Source organism: Mustela lutreola, chromosome 12 (genome assembly GCF_030435805.1).
Source record: "Mustela lutreola isolate mMusLut2 chromosome 12, mMusLut2.pri, whole genome shotgun sequence".
Classification (NCBI taxonomy): Eukaryota; Metazoa; Chordata; class Mammalia; order Carnivora; family Mustelidae; genus Mustela; species Mustela lutreola.
In genome coordinates, this window is record NC_081301.1 from 8,127,879 (window position 1) to 8,146,462 (window position 18,584).

The 18,584-nt window shown below is 47.9% G+C and overlaps 1 protein-coding gene and 1 long non-coding RNA gene across 13 annotated transcripts in view; one reads left to right on the forward strand and one right to left on the reverse strand.

Annotated features, from left to right (window-relative positions):
* RALGPS1 (Ral GEF with PH domain and SH3 binding motif 1) overlaps positions 1-18,584 on the reverse strand; it is a 272,513-nt gene that overhangs the window by 134,267 nt on the left and 119,662 nt on the right. For all 12 annotated transcript variants that reach the window (XM_059143177.1, XM_059143178.1, XM_059143180.1 and 9 more), the window contains one exon: positions 15,569-15,695. In XM_059143177.1, coding sequence (XP_058999160.1) covers positions 15,569-15,695 — 127 coding nt within the window. The remainder of the gene's footprint in view (positions 1-15,568; positions 15,696-18,584) is intronic.
* LOC131813058 (uncharacterized) lies at positions 128-9,726 on the forward strand. The gene is made up of 5 exons (XR_009346590.1): positions 128-1,763; positions 4,321-4,421; positions 5,057-5,323; positions 8,927-9,010; positions 9,455-9,726. It is a non-coding gene; the product is annotated as an uncharacterized LOC131813058 (long non-coding RNA).

The window sequence follows — 18,584 nt, forward strand, 5'->3', positions numbered from 1 at the left end:
TCGGGCTCCTTGCTCCGCAGGGAGCCTGCTTCTCCCTCTGACTCTGCCTTCCACTGTGTCTGCCTGTGCTCGCTCTCGCTTGCTCTCTCTCTGACAAATAAATAAATCTTTAAAAAAAAAAAAAATCATTTAAATCATACTCTCCCTACCTTTGGTTTCCACCTACACCATCAGGAGTCCCAAAACAGCACCCTGAAGTTCTCTGGGGCTCCACCTCCTCACATCCAGCCATGCCCTAGATGTCATCACTGAACATCCTCGAAGCACCTCCTTGACAGTGAACCAACCCCTGAAACATCTTCCCCAGGTCTGGTCTTCTTTTACCAAAAGGCACCGTTTAGCAATTGCCCAGGTCAAAAACAAGGACTTCTCTCCCTGCCTTGCCAAGGCCAATCCACCCATCCAACCACGGAAGCCCTCTTCTCTGCCATTGTGCCTCTTCTCCCCTCAACTACTACAACAGGCTGCCCACCGGCCCAGGAGCCCTGTGCCTCTGTCTCCCTCATTCCAATGCGGCTTCCACACCAGCTACCAGAAAAACAAATCTGTGGGCTGGGAAGTCATCTCTAGGCATAGCAGGAAACCCCAAAACCAAAAAGGAAAAGACTAAGGGATATGACCAAAGAAAACCCCAAATTTTCTGCCCTCTAAAAAATAAAACACGACTGAGATTGAAGGCAAACCCGAAGGGGCATGTGCACCCGAATGTTTATAGCAGCGATGTCCACAGTATCCAAACTATGGAAAGAGCCTAGACATCCATCAACAGATAAATGGAATATAATGGAATATGATGCAGCCATCAAAGACCCCAAAATCTTGCCATTTACAACAATGTGGATGGAACTAGAGGGTATTATAGTAAGCGAAATAAGTCAATCAGAGAAAGACAATTATCGTATGATCTCACTGATAAGAGGAATTTGAGAAAGAAGACAGAGGATCATAGGGAAAGGGAGGGAAAAATGAAACACGATGAAACCAGAGAGGGAGACAAACCATAAGAGACTCTTAATCTCAGGAAACAAACTGAGGGTTGCTGGAGGGTGAGGCAGGGGCAGGGATAGGGTGGCTGGTTATGGACATTGGGGAGGGCATGTGCTATGGTGAGTGCTGTGAAAGTGTAAGACTGATGATTCACAGACCTGTACCCCCGAAGTAAATAATACATTACATGTTAAGAAAAAAAGAAAAATACAGGATTAATATTCCTGCCATACCACGTACTCTCTCAAATTAGGAAAAAAGATACAAATGCTGTGATAGAAAACTTTCAAACACATCAGAGTATAAAAGGCCAGTAAACGAGACGCCAATCTCAGTAATAACCAGAGAGGGACATTAAATCAACCACAAACCATCACATGGTGCCTATCAGATGGGAAAGGTGAAAGAACCTCCATGTTGACAAGCGAATGGAGAAATATGTTCTCTGCGTGCGCAAGCACAAGTTGATTCAGTCTATTTAAAGAGCAACTTGGCAATGTGGGCACCAAATATGGACATTTGTGTGCAGCAAAATTTAAAAAACCTTATACCTTTGGACCCAGCAATCCCTCTTTTCAGTGGTCAAGAAATACTGCCACACGAGAGCTGTTTTCAGGAGAGATGCAGCTGGGGAGAGATGGATGTTTACTACAGCCTACTATGTGCTTGGACTTGGACTTCGTGTTTTCTTATGTAACCCACAGGCAGCCCTGTGAAGAAGGGACTGTTGTCACTTCACAGGAGAGGACAAAAGGAGGCTCACAGTCAGACTGCTGGTAAGAATGCTCTAGTACTGGGGGGCCCGTGTGGCTCGGTCGTTAAGTGTCTGCCTTCGCCTTGAGTCATGATCCCAGGGTCCTGGGATCGAGTGGAGCCCTGTGTTGTGCTCCCTGCACAGTGGGAAGCCTGCTTCTTCCTCTCCCACTCCCCCTGCTTGTGTTCTCTCTCTCACTTCCTCTCTGTCAAATAAATAAATAAAAATCTTTAAAAAATAATAAATCCGAATGCTCTAGCAGCAGTTAATCAGGAAGGTGCTAGGTATCGGCACTAAGTAAGAGTTCGTAACTGCCTTCTCCCAAACCTCTAGCCAGTTGTTGTTGGGGTCATCAGCTGTTGTACGCTCTTTGGTGAGACTATCTTGACCTGGGCCCACACCACAGCCAGGCCTCCTCACACACCTCAAGTGCAATGTCCAGGACACAAGGATTGATGGTAAAGGAAAACAGGGTTTATCCGGCCTTACTGGTCACAGTCTTAGATCCAAAACCCAAAGCAGAGTTCTGGAAAGCCATGTTGGACAATGCAGAGTAATCCCTTTTCTAAACTAGTTGGGACCCAAACAAAAGCAGGCCATGCTACCAGCTGTTTCTCCCAATCCCCACCCCAAAACCCAACCCTGTTAAAGCACACGCCGGCTATATGGAAGGAGAGAAAAAAATAAACCCATCAGACATGCGGAACTAGTACTCCTTGGTGTGAAATGGGGGTATGACCAGCAGCATCCAAGAAGAGAATGGTGGGGGCCCAAGTGCCAGACGCCTTAGTGCCTGGTGTGTGGCTCCACCAGTCAACAAACACAGAAGTCTACCCAGCTCAGACCAACACGCCTCCCTTCTCTCCCATTCCAGCCAGTGGCCCTTTAAGGCCTGCAGTCGCAGGAGCCCTACTGTCGCGAAGGCCTCCATGGTGAATGTACCCACAGACCACAAGGAAGCCGGCAAAACCCAGACTTTCTCCTACCCCAGCCAAGCCCCCACATTCCAGTTTTGGCCAGTACCTGGGTCACTGGGGGCCAATGACTTGGCCTTATGAAGAGAACATACCCTTGTGGGGCAGGCAAGGGTATGGTCTCCTGGGAAGCGGAGGGCAGCAGGGGGCATGGCAGGGTAGAGGCGGTACAGGAGGCCCAGGTGCCCAGAAAGGAGCTGTAAGTGGTGTGTGGATGTGAAGTATCCCCCATCACGGCAGCTGAGTCCAAGGAGCCCAGAAGGGAAACTGTCCCCCTGCCGCTGCCGCCAGCGAGCATGGGTGCCTGAGCACCTGGCACACCTACCATATCGGCCACGTGGGATGGGCCTTGACCCCTCCCTCTGCCTTCTCCCCTGGTCCAACCCCAAGGCTCACAAACCTCGGCGGGCAAGCGGGAGGCAAGAGGGGTGCGGGATCTGGTGACAGCACTGAATGGGAGCCCGCCCCCACCCCAGGTCTCTGAGCCCGGTTGGGCTCTCCAAGCCCAGACCTCTGATGGCTACACTGGACTGTCTGCGGTGGCCGCGCGGTTAGAACAGACGTGGCTTTTTCATGCCTGACAGCAGAAAGATGAAGGGGCTTGCTAGGTTTTCAGCACCGTCTGGGAAAAGAGCTAGTGCACAGGGTAGGCTGGAAAGGACACTGGGGAGAAAAGTAAGTTGGTTTCTTCTTCCACCTGACTGAGTCCAGCTCATTTAATAAGCTTGTTACATAAGGACACGGGGTATCTCCCAGAGTCCATGAGCAGGGACGCAGCTGGGCCTCACGAGGGCCAGAAACCAGAAACTGCCTGGAAAGCCGTCAGGAGGCAAGGCAGCAGCTTTCCCATCTTCTCCCCCTTCTTTTCCTTTTCCCTTGCTTGCAGGTCTCTCTGTTTCTCATTGTGCATCCATCTGCTTTTCCCAGCAAGGAATTCCTGAGCTCACATGTCCTCCTGGTCTGAGTGCCAGCAAAGACTTACAAGCATCCTCCCTTCCAGTGCTCACTCCTGGCCAGAGTCTCCGACGGGCTGCTCAGGCTGGGTGTCCACCTCAATCCTATCAGCTCCGGCTAGGATGAGTGCTGCTGCTGGAGTTCAGTGCTGCGGGGGACAGGCAGGGGTGGCTCCCAGGGTCCTAGAGAAAGGGGGTTTCAGCCTAGATCTATATCCAAGAAGGCATCTACTTTAGCTGCTGTCCACCTCCTTCCTCTCTGCGGACCGCACTTTGCTGGCTGGTGGAGTCTGTCCCACTACCCATGAGATGGTGTCTGCTCTTTAGCACCTCCTCCTGCCTGCTCCTGCTCTGCCCCACAAAGCACATCCAACCCTGCCAGGCCCTGCTGGGTCATTCACTGGGACACCCAGCTAGGCCCGGATGGGCTCTTCCTGTCCTTCTGGATTCGCTGAGTTTCTCATTAGTCTCCGTGGATACAGGAGGCCACAAGGTCCCCACTGCTGGAGTCCTCCTGGCAGTATTTTGCTCTAGATTAGACTCATGCCATCTACCATCCACAGGGGGCTCTGTGTGCCAGGCACCATGCGTGTCTCTTTAAATCTCATAACGACCTATGAGGTGGGTGTCCTAATTATATTTCCTCTGACAGAACAGAAATCAAGGCTCGGAGATGTAAGTGACTTGCCCAAGAACACAGCCTGAGCCGCTCGGGATTTGCACTCCTGCTTCTGCAGCATTAAATCACTGCTTGTGAGTAGTGGGCAGAATGAAACAACTAAGGGCCCTCTCTCACCCTGTGACCACCCCCTACACATCTGAGAAGCGTGGTGGCGGCCCGCCCAGAGCAGCAGTTTTGTGAGTGAGCCCAGCACCCCGTGTGTGCAGAAGGAGCTGGAGGGACAGTAGGTCCCCAGATGTCAGGAAGCCAGTCCAGGGCTATCTACCAGGGTTTTGCCAGGGCTAAAGGTTGGGCCTGGCCCGTCTTACTTCCACTTATCCTCCAACTGACTGACTCAGCCCCATACTTTGGCCATCCCAGTGCTCCCTCGTGTGCCAGTACTGGCTGGCCCGAGCCCTGGGCCACATCATCCGGTAAGCTGGCTCCCTGTCTGCCATCTCCATGCCTTCAGGCCCGGGGCTTCCTCACCTTGTCTCAGGTCCAGAGGCAAGCCTGACCCAGCCCGCATCTGGAAGTCTGCCACTTGAGGACAAAATGCCTTGGTACCAACCATCACCAAGACTTTTGAGTATCTCTGTCCCGCCTGACACGCGGAAGCCTGGGGCAGCCCCGCCACACATGGCAACCCAGACACAGATAATCCCCGTCCTCTGTGTGGCCATTCCAAAGCACTTCCACATGTGGCAATTCCTTTCCTCGTCCTCAGTGTTCCAGAAATTCTCGGCAGGCGAGGAAAGGCACACCAGTGAAGATGTTCTCCATCGCACTTCCCGTCGCAGGGAGAGCACAGAAGGCACCCGCCCGCTCGTCCGTCGGCACACGGATGCACGAGCCAGCACGCAATCAGTCCCAGCTCAGCCAACCACCCATGCACCTGCATGGGTGCCACGGAGCCACCGGACAGAAGGAAGAAGTTCTGTATGTGCAGCCACCAAACAACATTTGTGACTCTTTGCATGGAACAAAATATAAGGTACAAAACAAAAATGAAGGTACAAAACAAAAATGAATAAAATGTCCCCATTTTGGTTAAAAAGTGAAATATTATTTGCATCCTTCCCCTGCCCCGCACACACACACACATGCACGTATGTTAGTGTATGGGGATTAAAATGTCTGGGAGGATACACTCCGATCGTTAATTGTGGTTGCTTTGGGAAAGTAGGTGAGGAAGAAGGGGTTTCTGCTTCTTACTACACAGACTTCTTTTTAGTACGAGTTTCACAACAAACGTGTTACTTTTATCATCTCAGAAGTTTCTAAGGGAATGAGTGGCACTGAAGGCCCCTCCCCAGCACAGCTCTCTGGGTGGCCACACAGAACAGCTGTCTTCCAGTTTCCCGAGCAGGCATTCCTGGACCTCTGAAGGTCTGCACACATTACCCTCTAAAGCCCAACATACACCTGAGTAGGGAACTAAAGCCTTTCATGGGGTAACTTTCCAGGCCCTTTTCAGGCACCCTTCTTCCTTACAGAACTGCAAGAATTCATTACCTCTCAAAGTGGCAACCACCCCTGGTCCTATAGAATTTCATCCCCTCAACATTAGCTTCTGAGACAGACCTAGAACTTCCTGCTGCCCTAAAGATTACTCTTATGGTCTTTCATGTGCTCAGTTTTACAGCTGGGGTAACTAAATAGTAAGTGTGGGGTAGTGATCAAGGTTGTGAGGTGTGTTAGTTACCCACTGCTATGTGACAGATTACCCCCAAACTTAGTAGCTTCCTCATGTCTTACTTTACAGGTTCCCTGGGTCAGGGAGTAGGGGACATCTCAGCTGGGCGCCTCGCTCAAGGAGTCTCAGTTTTCAGTGAAGCCATGGGCTGAGGCTGTGGTCTCATCCGAAAGCTCCACCGAGGGGGACTCTGTTACCAAACTCACTCACCTGGTGGCTGACAGGGCTCAAACCCTTGACGGGGGCACTGATGAGCACGGGCAGCTGGATTCCCCCAGAATCCAAGGGATAGGAAGAGATGCAAGAAACAGACAGCAAGAGCAAGCCCCTCACACTGAAGGCACGGTCTTTTGGTAATCTGATCTCAGATATCCCTGAGGACATAATGGATGTCTCATTATTTCTGTCACATTCTGTTTGTTAGGAACAAGTCAGTATGTTCTGCCCATGTTCAAGGGGAAGGGATTACACAAGGACAGGAACACTGGGGGTCAGGGAGAACTGGGGCCATCTTACAAGCTATCGACCACTCAGAATCTTTCAGGTTCTCTGTGTCAGTTGTCTTAACTCTCCCTTCAAACCAGCAAGGAGATGTACAAGGCACCAGGTTAGTCCTGAGGACAGAGAAACTCACTAGCCCTTCCTCCACCACCAACATCTGTCTTGCTTAGGGCTTGCTGACCTGGGGGAGGTGATCCTCAGTCCCCCATCTCAAGCCTCCACTCCACACAGGACTGTCTCCAGAGCCGCTCCTTCTCAGTCCACTGTCTAGGTTTCCCCAGAGCTTGAAGGTCTTTTACAGGGACATGCAGCATATTCTTGAGGTTTCTGGCTGGGCACTGGGTCAGAATGGGCTGGGCACTGGTCTCACCACTAGGAAGTGGCACCGCAAAGTGGTGAGACCTTTAACATGAGTCCCATTTGGCCTCTGCAGCTGTGAAATAAGTAAAAAACAGTGCCTCCCTCAGAGCATCAGGAGGATTAAATGAGATTAATTCTCATAAAATGCTCAGTGCAGTGCCAGTCACGTGGGAGAGAATAACCAAGGAGTTGTCATTATTACTATCATGAGCTTCTGGTTGGAAATCCGGAGACAAAAGGTCAAAGCAAAGCAGTCATCCTGATGAGGACATGGATTCCTGCTGTGAAAACACTTTCTCTTGCACAAAGTGGGCTGTGCTCTCACCTCCTTTTGGGAACCAGATACAACTTCTTGATGCAGAGAAATACAGATTACAAGTCCCCCCTGTGCCCCGGAAGGGGCACAGGTGACAAGGTGCTCTGGGCAGCAGAGCAAACGTCTCCCCAACATGCTTTCCTCCTGCACTATTTCTCTCCATGGAGACAGAGGCACTAGATGGACGATGTGTGAGTTAAGGCTGGGTGGAGCCCCAGCCAGAGCACGAGACGCTGAGTTGCACTTGCTATCCGCCTGGCATATGACACTGGCTAAGTCATAAATCAAATTGTGGCTTTTCTCACTCACAAAATAGGGGTTTTAATAAGATCCACTGGCTTTTTGTAAAAATGGAACATGACTGTGAAGTTCCAGGGAAATATGAATTTTAAGGTAACATATCTTCAGACTGCAAAAGTAAAGGCAAAATTCTCTTCTAGAAGGGAGAGATTTAAGACAACATGCAGCTGTCCACTCTACAAAATAATGGGAAAGGTTTCCTTCATTTGGGATGCTAGTTGTCTTTGCAATTCTTCTATTGACTCAGAAGCATGTCTGATATGAATCAGAGGCCAGCTCTTCCCTGCCTGCTGGGCCTCACAGAGGATGGATGTCTCCGTATGAGGACACGGAAGCGTGATCGAGGCCTCTCCTTGGCTAGAAAAGGGAGGGCAACAAGGTTGGCACTGAAGCATGTGGCCATCAGGCAAAGAGGAGAAAGGGCATGGCCCAGGAGCTCTAGGAGCAGGCGTTCTAGAAAGCAAGCTTAAGCTTTTCTCTGTGGCACTGACAACCCCTGGTCCATCCCAAACTGTGCTTCCCTAGGGGAGGAAGGAGGAGCCTGGCTCCACATGGGTCCAGCTGCAAGGACAGGGCAGGAAAGGCAGAGATGCTGGAGGGAGGGATCAGAGGTTTGGATCCAGGCAGCCCGCTGAGGCACCATGCAACCACCAGGATGATCTGTGGAACAAATGAGTATTCCTTGGGGATCCTTAGACACACATGGAGGGGAGAACTGAAAACAAAAAAGTCTGGATTTCCTGCATGTGGAATGGAAAGTTTTCAGCTGGGCATTAAAGGAAAGGATGACCCTTAATGCTGGCGAACCTGGGGACAGCTGGATAACGATGTAGTCACCCCCAAACTGGGAGCCCGTGGCCTTGGTCCTGGGGTGCTGGTGGCCACACTGATCCATGTTCTGGGAAGCAGAGGTGTTGCTGGCATCAGCGCCCCCCCGCCCCAGTGCCACCTGCCTTCTGCGGGTAGCGGGAGAGAGCACCGTGCTTGCCCTCTGTCTCCACTGTAAGGAGGCCACAGCTCAGTGGATTTTTTGAGCTCATGTGGATTCTCAAAGTCAAAGCACAGGGAAATGCCATTTGTCTCCATCGGGTATAAGGGATGTGCTCACTGACAACTGTTTCATGTCTTTCCAAGGCTCTGCTCTAAAATGAACCGTTTCTGGGGGCGCCTGGGCAGCTCAGTCAGTGAAGCGTCGGGCTTTTAATTCTGGCTCAAGTCACAGTCTCAGGGTCCTGGGATGGAGCCTCACGTCAGGCTCCATGCTCAGCACAGAGTCTGCTTAGGATCCTCTCCCTCTGCCCCTCCTCCCCCTCCTCGCACACGTACACACTCTCTCTCTCTCTCTCAAAAATAAAATAATAAAATGAAACGAAATGAAATAATCTGAACTGTGTTTCAAAGGCTTTCTTTCCCTCTCCTTCTAGCCATTCTGAAGTACAGTGATGAAGCATGGGCTCCTACACGGTCCCCTACCTGGGCTTCCCTCCTCCAGTCTGACCTCCTCAAAGGTACTCACATGCTGCAGGCCAGGTGGAGTGTGTTAAATGCAAGTCCTCTCTTGGCCATGCCCCTGCTTTGAGCCCTCCATGGTTTCCCACTGCTCTTAGGGGGATTCGGGGCCTAAACTCCCCACTCACAGTGTCTGGGCCCCAGGCGATCTCACCCCCTGCCTTCCACTCCCGCGGCTTCTCACAATACCCTCCCCCTCATTCCCTACTCTCCAGCCAGTTTTTCCAACAAACATGTTTTTCCCCACTCGGGGCTCTTGCACAAGCTGTTGTCTCTGTCTGGCTGCTCACCTCCCACCTCCTCACCCGGCTTATTCATCCTTCAGGGCTTTGCTCCAGAAAACCCTCCCTGGTCCCCCAGACTGGGTCAGGGCCCCTTTATCTGCTCCTTTGCCTTTCCCTTCATAATGCTCAGCTTACTTTCAGTTTCTTGTTCACTGCCAGTGACCAGACCTGGGCTGTGAGCAACCCCAGAGCAGAAAGTGTGCTGGTCTCGTCCACTCCCTAACAAGAGTGCTCACCCATCATTCGGCGGCGGGCTCCGAGAACACCCCATCTCGCTGCGGGCTGGCACATGCTGTCCTCCGACTCCGAGTGTGAGCCCCTCACTCACCCTGCTGTTCTGGGGGTTTTGGGGCCTCAGCACAAATACTTCTTTTTGAAAGTCCTTTTAGGCCCGTTTGTTCTCTACTCAGAAACAACTTACCTTTTCTTTAAACCGCATAGTTGAAAATAAAGGCTTCCTTTATCTATGGCAGTGTTTGCTTGTCTGAAGGAATGCCTTAGGTTCTAGAAATTTCCTTCATATATCAAAAGTCTGGGTACATTTACAAAGAATGTCTAAATGTTTTCTTATAATTCAGAACTGTCAGAATGCCTAATTTTTGTTCCTTGAGAGATCAGGATTTTCCACACTGCCTAGGGTTACTTTTAGAATCAGCTCTAAACCTTCTAAAAGCCAATACATTCTTCATTTTACATAGCTGTTTCCTGGAGGGGATTATAGGTAGTGAAAACCAAACACCCTCTCAGTCAACAAAGCTGTTTAGAAATAAACAGCGGAGCCGTTCTCCACAGCTCTCGCCTGCTCGTATTATCCCCACAGTCTGAACTGGATACGAACAAGGAGTTACCATCGGATCAATTTAAGCTGCAAATAAGTGACCTATTTCCCACTGCTATTTTTACGCTTTGAAGTAACTGGGAAGAAACCTTTTCAGACAGCCTTATTTTTAAAATGTAGTAAGTTTTTCCCTCACTGTTTTAAAAATTATGTTTCACAAGAAACAGTGCAAGCAAGTGTAGCCAACTGGCCCTAAAATTTGCATGCGAAGGGGCTGGACGACACACGCACACGGTTACTAACACTGGCCAGTGCTACGCGAGGGCACCTCTACCGGCAGTGAGGGGCACACGAGTGAACAGAACTGAACAGTCCCAGGAAACCAGATAGCATAGAACGCTCCACAGACGTTTAAGAGAATCGTTACAAAAATAAACCCCGCTGCTGCCATGAGAGGCAAGTCTCCGTCGGGGAGCGGCCATCCGTCCGAGGTCTCTAGCAGCGGAGGCAGCAAAGCAGGAAGTATCAGGAACCAACCTGAAGTCTCTCCCAGAGAATAACTCCCTCTCCCCGAGGGAAAGACCTACAGGGAGGACTCTGCCAAGGGAAAAAGAAATGGTTTCAGACATTTTTTCCCATATTGTACTTTCCAGGAATTATGTAACTATTCCTCCTTCAATAAACGAATCCAGCCCTGGGACAGGATGGGTTTCCAGGAGGAAGCAGTACTGCAACCACAGTGGACGTGGGCAGGGTCTGCCCACGGTGGTCAGACGGGCAGGCAGGGCCCCAACTGCTCTCACGATGGGCCCACAAAGCCTCAGAATGGCATCTTGCCTCCTTCTTTTTAAGGAAATTGTGGTACCCACCCTGGAAAACCCTCACATACAATCCCGAGAACAGAAAGCACGTTGGTAACACCTCCTGTTCTCTCCCTCTAGCGTGTCAGGAATCGTTTTCTGTATGAGCGTGAGAAATGCAGCCCGACTGTCTGAGGGGGGAGGGAAATTGCCGTCAGGCTGGAAGCACAGAGCAGAGCAGCTAAGCTGGACTCTCGGAGGTAGAGGCAGGAGCACTGAGCCACACTGAGGCCTACGCAGCACCTCTGCTACCTAATTCCAGGGAGAGGCCACCGAGATGAGGCCATCGAGGACAAGCCGTGGCTCCAGAAACTCAGGGCTGGCACAGGCCACATGTCCACTGCAAGTACAGACCTGTCCTGTGGCCTCACGAGAACCATCGGGTGATGCACAAGGGGCCTCTGGCCAGTGGCCTGAGGAGGTGACTCAGACAGTTGGTCTGATTACAAGGGACAGAGCTCAGAAGGGGGAGGCAGTGTTAGTCCACTTTGCCCTCAGAAGCCCAACACACACCGCCCTGCGGTCCAAGAACAGAGAGCGTCACAAGAAAAAGTTAAGACAATTCATCCCACTTCATATAGTGTCTGATGGAGGCCACCTGCGATTCACAAATGGCAGAGGGCAGACAGGTGATAACTGCAAGGAAGGAATAGGAAAATAATGACCTGCACAGTGGAGGCGGGGCATCAGGAGAGGGCAGTGTCAATAGCTTAGGGCTTATGGCCAGACCATGTGGGCCAAGTCCACTCTCTAGTTATGTAACCCTAGGCAACCTCTCAGCGCCTGCGTATTCACGCGGCCATTGTCAGTATTCATTGAGACAGTGCTTAAAAAGCCTAGCAGAGTAGCAGAGTGCCAGGCCCAGAGAAAGCAGAGAATAAATGGCAGCTCTCATGACCACTCTTAGGAACAGAGAAGAGGCCGTCCCTAACAACCTGGGAGCACCTCTGCTAGTTGAGCCACTGGGCCCACAGTAGGCAACCCTCACCCTAACACTGTCTCATTCCATCCCTCAGCTGATCAGCCTCAGGCAAAGCGGGAATGTGTGAGCTGAGAGCATCAACATGCCCTCCCTCCACGATGTGAGGCAGTGATTTGCATGTCACGTAGAAAGACACTGTAGTAAGCCTTAAGAGAAGAATAAGGAAAGAATAAGAAAGCACAAAAAAGTAAGAACAAAATGACATTCGATTCAAAATATGGCATAAGGCTAAAAGTATGTGGAAAGAACTCCTTTACTAAAAGGCAGGATCTCTCATTGGACCCAACTAAGTGCAGTTTTCAAGAATCATGCTTAAAGCAACTAAAATATTCAAACCCAAAATATAGTCAACAGTTTATAAAAGGAATGCAAGTGAGAAATAAAACAGAGTTCACAGAATTAAAAACAAAGAGGTAAATGAAATTAACAAACAGAACCAAGATCATTTTGTATGGGACACTTCACCATAAATTTACAATTGTTACAAACGTCTATACACTGAGTAATTAAGGCAGAAGCTATCAGAAGTGCAAGGAGAGTCTAACAAATATTTCTGTCCTTGATACACTAAGTTGTCACAAGTTGATCATTTAAACATTCCAATACCATTATAAGGGTAATTTGAGAGGTTTCACCTTCTTTTCCAACACGCATGAAACATTTGCAAAAAAATGATCTTATATTAAACCACAAGACAAATGTCAAACATTTTTTTAAACCTAGAAATCATATATGCCACATGGCCTAAACTCATGTAAAAATATTACAGAGAAGACTATGTTTTTAAAAACCAAATAGCACTGTGACCCATGATAGCCAAAAAGTGAAACAATTCAAATGTCCATCCAATAAATCAATAAAATGCGGTGTTTCCACACAATGGAATGTTATCTGACAATGCAAAGGAATGAAGTAATAATTCTGCTCCAACATGTATAAACCTTGGACACAAGATAGTAAAGGGAAAAAAGCCAGTCATAAAAGACCACATACTGTGCAATTAAATTTCTATCAAATGTCCAGAATAAGCAAATCTATGGAGACAGAAAGTAGACTGGTGGCTGCCAAGGGCTGGGGTGAGGGCAGAAGACTGCTGGCCAGAAGGAAAATGGAGTGACGGCTAACGTTGATAAAAATGTTGCAAAATTGTGTTGATGGCTGCACAGCTCTGTGAATGGACTGAAAATCACTGAACTGGACAATCTAAATGGATAGGACATAAATTTTATCCCCATAAAACCATTTGAAAACAAGAAGAAAATTCAAGACCTTAAAAATTAAAACAAAACAAAACAAAACAAAACCCAACCCACTACCTTAACTATTAAGTGGATAAAAGAAAAACTGAAACCATAAGACAGAACATTTAAAGAATACCAATGAGAACACTGTATCACAAAACATGTAACAGCAATCAGAGCAAAATGTATGCCCTTAACTGTTTTCCAAATTAAAGTGGAGAGAGAAATATTTATACACATGAGTCAATTAACAGAAATAACAAAACAATGTAAGGAAAACAGGAGAGATGAACTATAAAGGACAAAAGCAGAATTCCATATTTCATCAAATATAAGACATCATTATAAAACACACTGTTATGTTATGTATAACTCAGAAAAAATGCCGCCAATTAAACAACGTCACAATGCTTTGTTTGCCATCAATTAAAAGATGCATCTCAACTTCAGAGGTGCTGACATGTGGAGACAAAAAGCAGATCTTACGATGACAGAATATAGTAAACTAGAAGGTAGAAGGACACCATGACTGATAAATACAAAGTCTAATTCTCTGAAAAGACCAAAAGACACAGCTCTGACAAGCAAATGAAAAAAAGAAAGAGAAAACAAAAATGCAAACTATCAGCAATGCAAAGCAAATACAAGCATCCATACATGGGAGGCTAAAATATATAAGAGAATACTATATAAAACTATGGTCAAAGAAAACTAAATGAGGAAAAGAACTCTGTGCAAATAATTTTATAAACCTGTGTTAAGAGGACATTTTTCTATGAAAACTAAATTTCCCAAACTGACTTTAGAAGAATTTGAAAATAGGGGCGGTTCAGTCAGTTAAGCATCCGACTCTTGATTTCGGCTCAGGTCATGATCTCAGGGTCGTGGGACTGAGCCCCATGTTGGGTTCCACGCAGGGCATGGAACCTCCTTAAGATTCTCCCTCTCCCCCTGCCCATCCCCCGGCTTTTGCTTTCTCTCTTTCTCTCAAAAACACCAAAAAAAAAAAAAAAAAAAAAGGGTATTAGAAAACAATGTTCAGGGGCACCTGGGTGGCTCAGTGGGTTAAAGCCTCTGCCTTTGGCTCAGGTCATGATCCTGGGGTCCTGGGATCAAGCCCCACATTGGGCTCTCTGCTCAGCAGGGAGCCTGCTTCCCCCTCTCTCTCTCTGCCTGTCTCTCCACCTACCTGTGATCTGTCTGTCAAATAAACAAACAAAATCTTAAAAAAAAAAAAGAAAACAATGTTCATGGAAGACATCTGTAAGCTATAAAAATATACCTCCAAAAAATTAACACTAGATCTCTGAAAATATTAGGGAGCCACTTCTATTAAACCTTAATTTTCCTTATTATTAGTATTATTTTTAGGTCATAAAAAGACATAAATTTTTTTCATGAAATTAGCATTAGCATGAAACCCAAATTACAAGAAGTATTTTTTACCTCTCAGATTGGCAAAGAAAAATAAGATGAGAGAGAAAGGAAAAGAAAAAAACCCACACAGACGAAAATACACAGTATTTGTTTACCTAGGAAAAACAGATCATTTTATCCCCTTGCAATAAAAATGTAAGTTGCTACAGCCTCTACAGAGAGCATTTTGAAAACATACCAAAAAAGGCAAAATTCTGCATATGTTTTGACCCAATAATCACACTTCTAAGAATTTACTGTAAGGTAATAATCTTAACTATATGCAAGAGGTTTTTGCAGTAAGGATGCTTGCTGTGACATTTTGATAACAAAAATGAAGAATCAACCTAAATGTTAATGTTAGCAAATGCAAGTTTGGCAAATCCATGCAATGGGCTTGAGACACAGTACTGAAATACAAGTAATGACATTAAATGTTCACTGTAAGTATGGATTTTTTATATGCACCCAAACAAATGAGAGGATATGATGCAAAACATTGAAAATATCTACAGGGGGTGACAAATGATACTAATTTTCTTCCCCTAATCCCTTACAAGGAAAATGTATTATTTTCTAATCAGAAAAATCAATAAACATTATAATTTTGTTGGTACAAATCTTACAAAATATGTTAATAATGTCCGGAGAACCAGAACAGAGGAAATTTGTGCCTGAGTTCTACTAGCTCACAAGGATGTGGATGACCCAGTAAGTCTTGTGACCCTTCTGAGCTGGGGAGGCTGGGGAGGCTGGTGACGACTCATTCACAAGTTACTTATATAAAAGCACCATAGCCCTTGTTTCCAGGTGCTCAGCAAGGTTCCCATCCTTGGGAACTATCAAAGGCCTATTCTGATCCGAGGACCTCACCAATTACCTTTTTATCCATGGCCCATGCTGCTTCTGGAAACTTCTCAACTAGAAACTGTAAAAACATCTAATTTGGCACTGAGCAGGTTTCTTAATAAATAATAAGCCAATTCAGACTCCTACCTAGATAGGGAATACTGGGAACCATCTTCAGGCTTCGGATATACTCCCGGGTCCGCTTGTAATTATCTTCTTTAGACATCAGGTAGTCCAATTTCTCAAAAGTGGTCTTGTCTTTTCGATTCAAAAGCTGAAGTGAGAAGAAAATATATAGAGTATGAGAGAGAAGAGAAATAAACCAGGGGAAAAAGAAAAAAGGCGAGTTGTGCACAAAGACCGAGGGAAACGTCCGAAATGACATGTCTGCGGTGTACCAAGTCCTGGGTACAACTGAAGATTTTAAGAGGCTGTTACATGCAGAGATGAAAAGTTTCATGGCCTCGATTTTGTCACTTGTCATGGAATCTCACATTTGGAAGATATCTTCCAAAGCCACCTAGTCCACAGTTCTAAATGATGCCACGACACCCTGAACGGTAGTTGCCTCCATGGATGCACAGATCCTACAATACCAAGGGGCTCACAGAGTGATGCCCATTCCACACAAACGGCTCCCCAGAGTTTCTGCACCACTACATCAGGTCTCTCCCTGCACCCACAGCTTCTAGCTCTTTCCTCAAAAGCTTCACCACTGCCGAAGGCCCCAGGAGATCTGACAGGGTCCCCTCGTGCGTGCGTGTTGTGCCCAGAGGCAGGCCGCCTCTCCCACCCAGGCTCTCCCACATGCCCTGCAGTTGATGGCTGTGTCATGTTTATACTGCTACAGTGTTTTACTCCAGAGAAGCCAAGCTTCTTCTCCACAGGCAATCATCTGTAGGGGGACGACCCTTTATGACTGAGATAACCACCCAGGGAGGAATGGTCCTTGTAACTGAGGAGGCTTCTTAGAAGGAAGGAATAGAAATCTGAACTCCTGGTTTTCTAGACTGGATGCTAAGGACTCATGTTGTGGTTGTCCTGCAAGTCCCAGGTTAAGACCCAGTACCAGGAAATGGCAAGAAGGCCCCTTAAGTAAAACGGCTTTGAGGAAAGGCGTCTAGGCTGGGAGATTTGGTTTCGCAAGAGGATTTAGGGGTCACTCGGAGAGGGCTGGCTTTGGCACAGCATGTGGCTGACGTTGGGAGCTCCCCTAGCTTTAGCTTCCAGAGCCCAGGGCCTCCGGATTTGAGATCAGCAGCTGACATGGCAGGATACCTGGGGCACTGCCGGTCAAGCCTGATCTCGGGGCCCTGATGGTCCGTGCAAGGATGTGGGACTTGCAGCGCTGCCACAGCCATCAGACTAAGCAAGCTGGCGTTCAACTGCCCGTCAGGCAGCAGGGAGAAGTGGCACAGTCACTGTCCAGCACAGGGGAAGCAGGCCTTTTTGCACCCAAGTAATGCCTTTGGGTTTAGTACAAACACAGTGCAGTTCCTAGGAACTGGGTCTGCAAAGCCCAGACTCAGGCCGCGTCTGGTGCATCAGAGAACCCAAACTGTTCCGGGCAGGCCCTGCCCACATCCTTGACCCTCAGCCTCCAGAGTCACAGAAGATGCAGCCGTACGATGGCCCAGCTAAGCAGTGACAGCGTAAGGGCTTCAGGGAAGAGTGGCAAAAGATTTAGCTGAGAAAAAAGGTCCCAGTGCTGAAGAAGTTGGAGAGTGAACCGCAAACTTTTTCCCCCCACTGAGAAATTCAGGACATAGGAAAGCAGAAATGCTGCACAGATGCGAGGGGCAACAGCTGCTTAACCGGCTTGCGAATCTGAAGCTGCTACCTGGACTCATGTGAACAAATGCACAGGAAATAATAAGACCTCAATTACCAAATTTACAAAAAAAACAAACAAAAAAACAACAACAAAAAAAAACCCCACACAATTTGTTTTTGGTACACCATGACATACGCCTCATCCGGTTTCCACAAAGCCCAGCGACAAAGACGGAGCCAGAAGCAGCAGGTCCAACAGCACAGAGATGAAGGGACCTGTCTGAGAATCCTGGAGGAATGCGACTCGACAGAGACGAGGGACGTATATTATAGCAACGTGGTAAGCAAATGGAGACCAAAAATCCAGACAAATTAGGAATAAATTATGGGCAAGGGAAGCATCAAGGAGAGCTCTGCATGGAGAGGAGCATTTGAAATGAACATTTAGGGATGAGAAATTCACTACAGAACAACACACACCCAGATCAGAGCCAGACACTCTGGTGGTGACCTGCCCCACCGTAAGGCTGAGCAGACTCCTCCCTCTGTTGGCCGGGAGGTCATTTCTTTACTAAATGCAACCTAGAACCCCACAGAATTCTTTGGCAATCAGCCATGTTCATGCAACAGTCAAACAATCCCTGTTACCTTCACACCCTGCAGCTGAGCCCCCCAAAGTTTCCACCACTGGTTCTCTGGACTCGGCTGGAGGACTGCCCATGTCCCCCACCAGGCCCAGCCTAACTGCCTAGCCCATCCAGGGCCTCTAAACGTGGTACTGCGTCAGTGATCAGCCTGTCATCTGTGTCCTAGATATGGACAGATGGACAGGACCAGCCAGTATGAGGTTAGAGAGGCCTGTGGGATGTTCCTGAAAATCACCCTAGACATTGACTTCAAACCAACAATTGGGGTTCTTTAGCAGAGTGAGACAACCAAAGACAGCCATATTTGAATGCTTCCTAAAATTAAAACCAGGCTCCTCCAGGTCACATCTCCCTCTGTTAACCTTGCCTCTGTAGACATACGTCCTACCAATCCCCTCACCATGTCCCCCCACCCCCGCCAACGACACACATTCACACACACATCCAGAAGGGCTGGATCCGGTTAACGTCACTCGTCTGCTTCATTCTGTGCCCACAAATGAAATTCGGGATGGCATCAGCTTTCTGAGTAGTAGTGCTCAGGATGCCAGAAGACTCAGAACATCTATTTCCCATGCATGTATTTAAAAACTACTTAAGAACTTCCTCTAGCAAAATAAGGGAATAAACCAAATACAGGAATAGATGGGATACAGGAAACGGTGGATCCAATCAATCCAGGAGTAGTAAATGGAGGCTCTGGGATGACAACAGGCCTTCAGAGTGACTGGCTCACATACTGT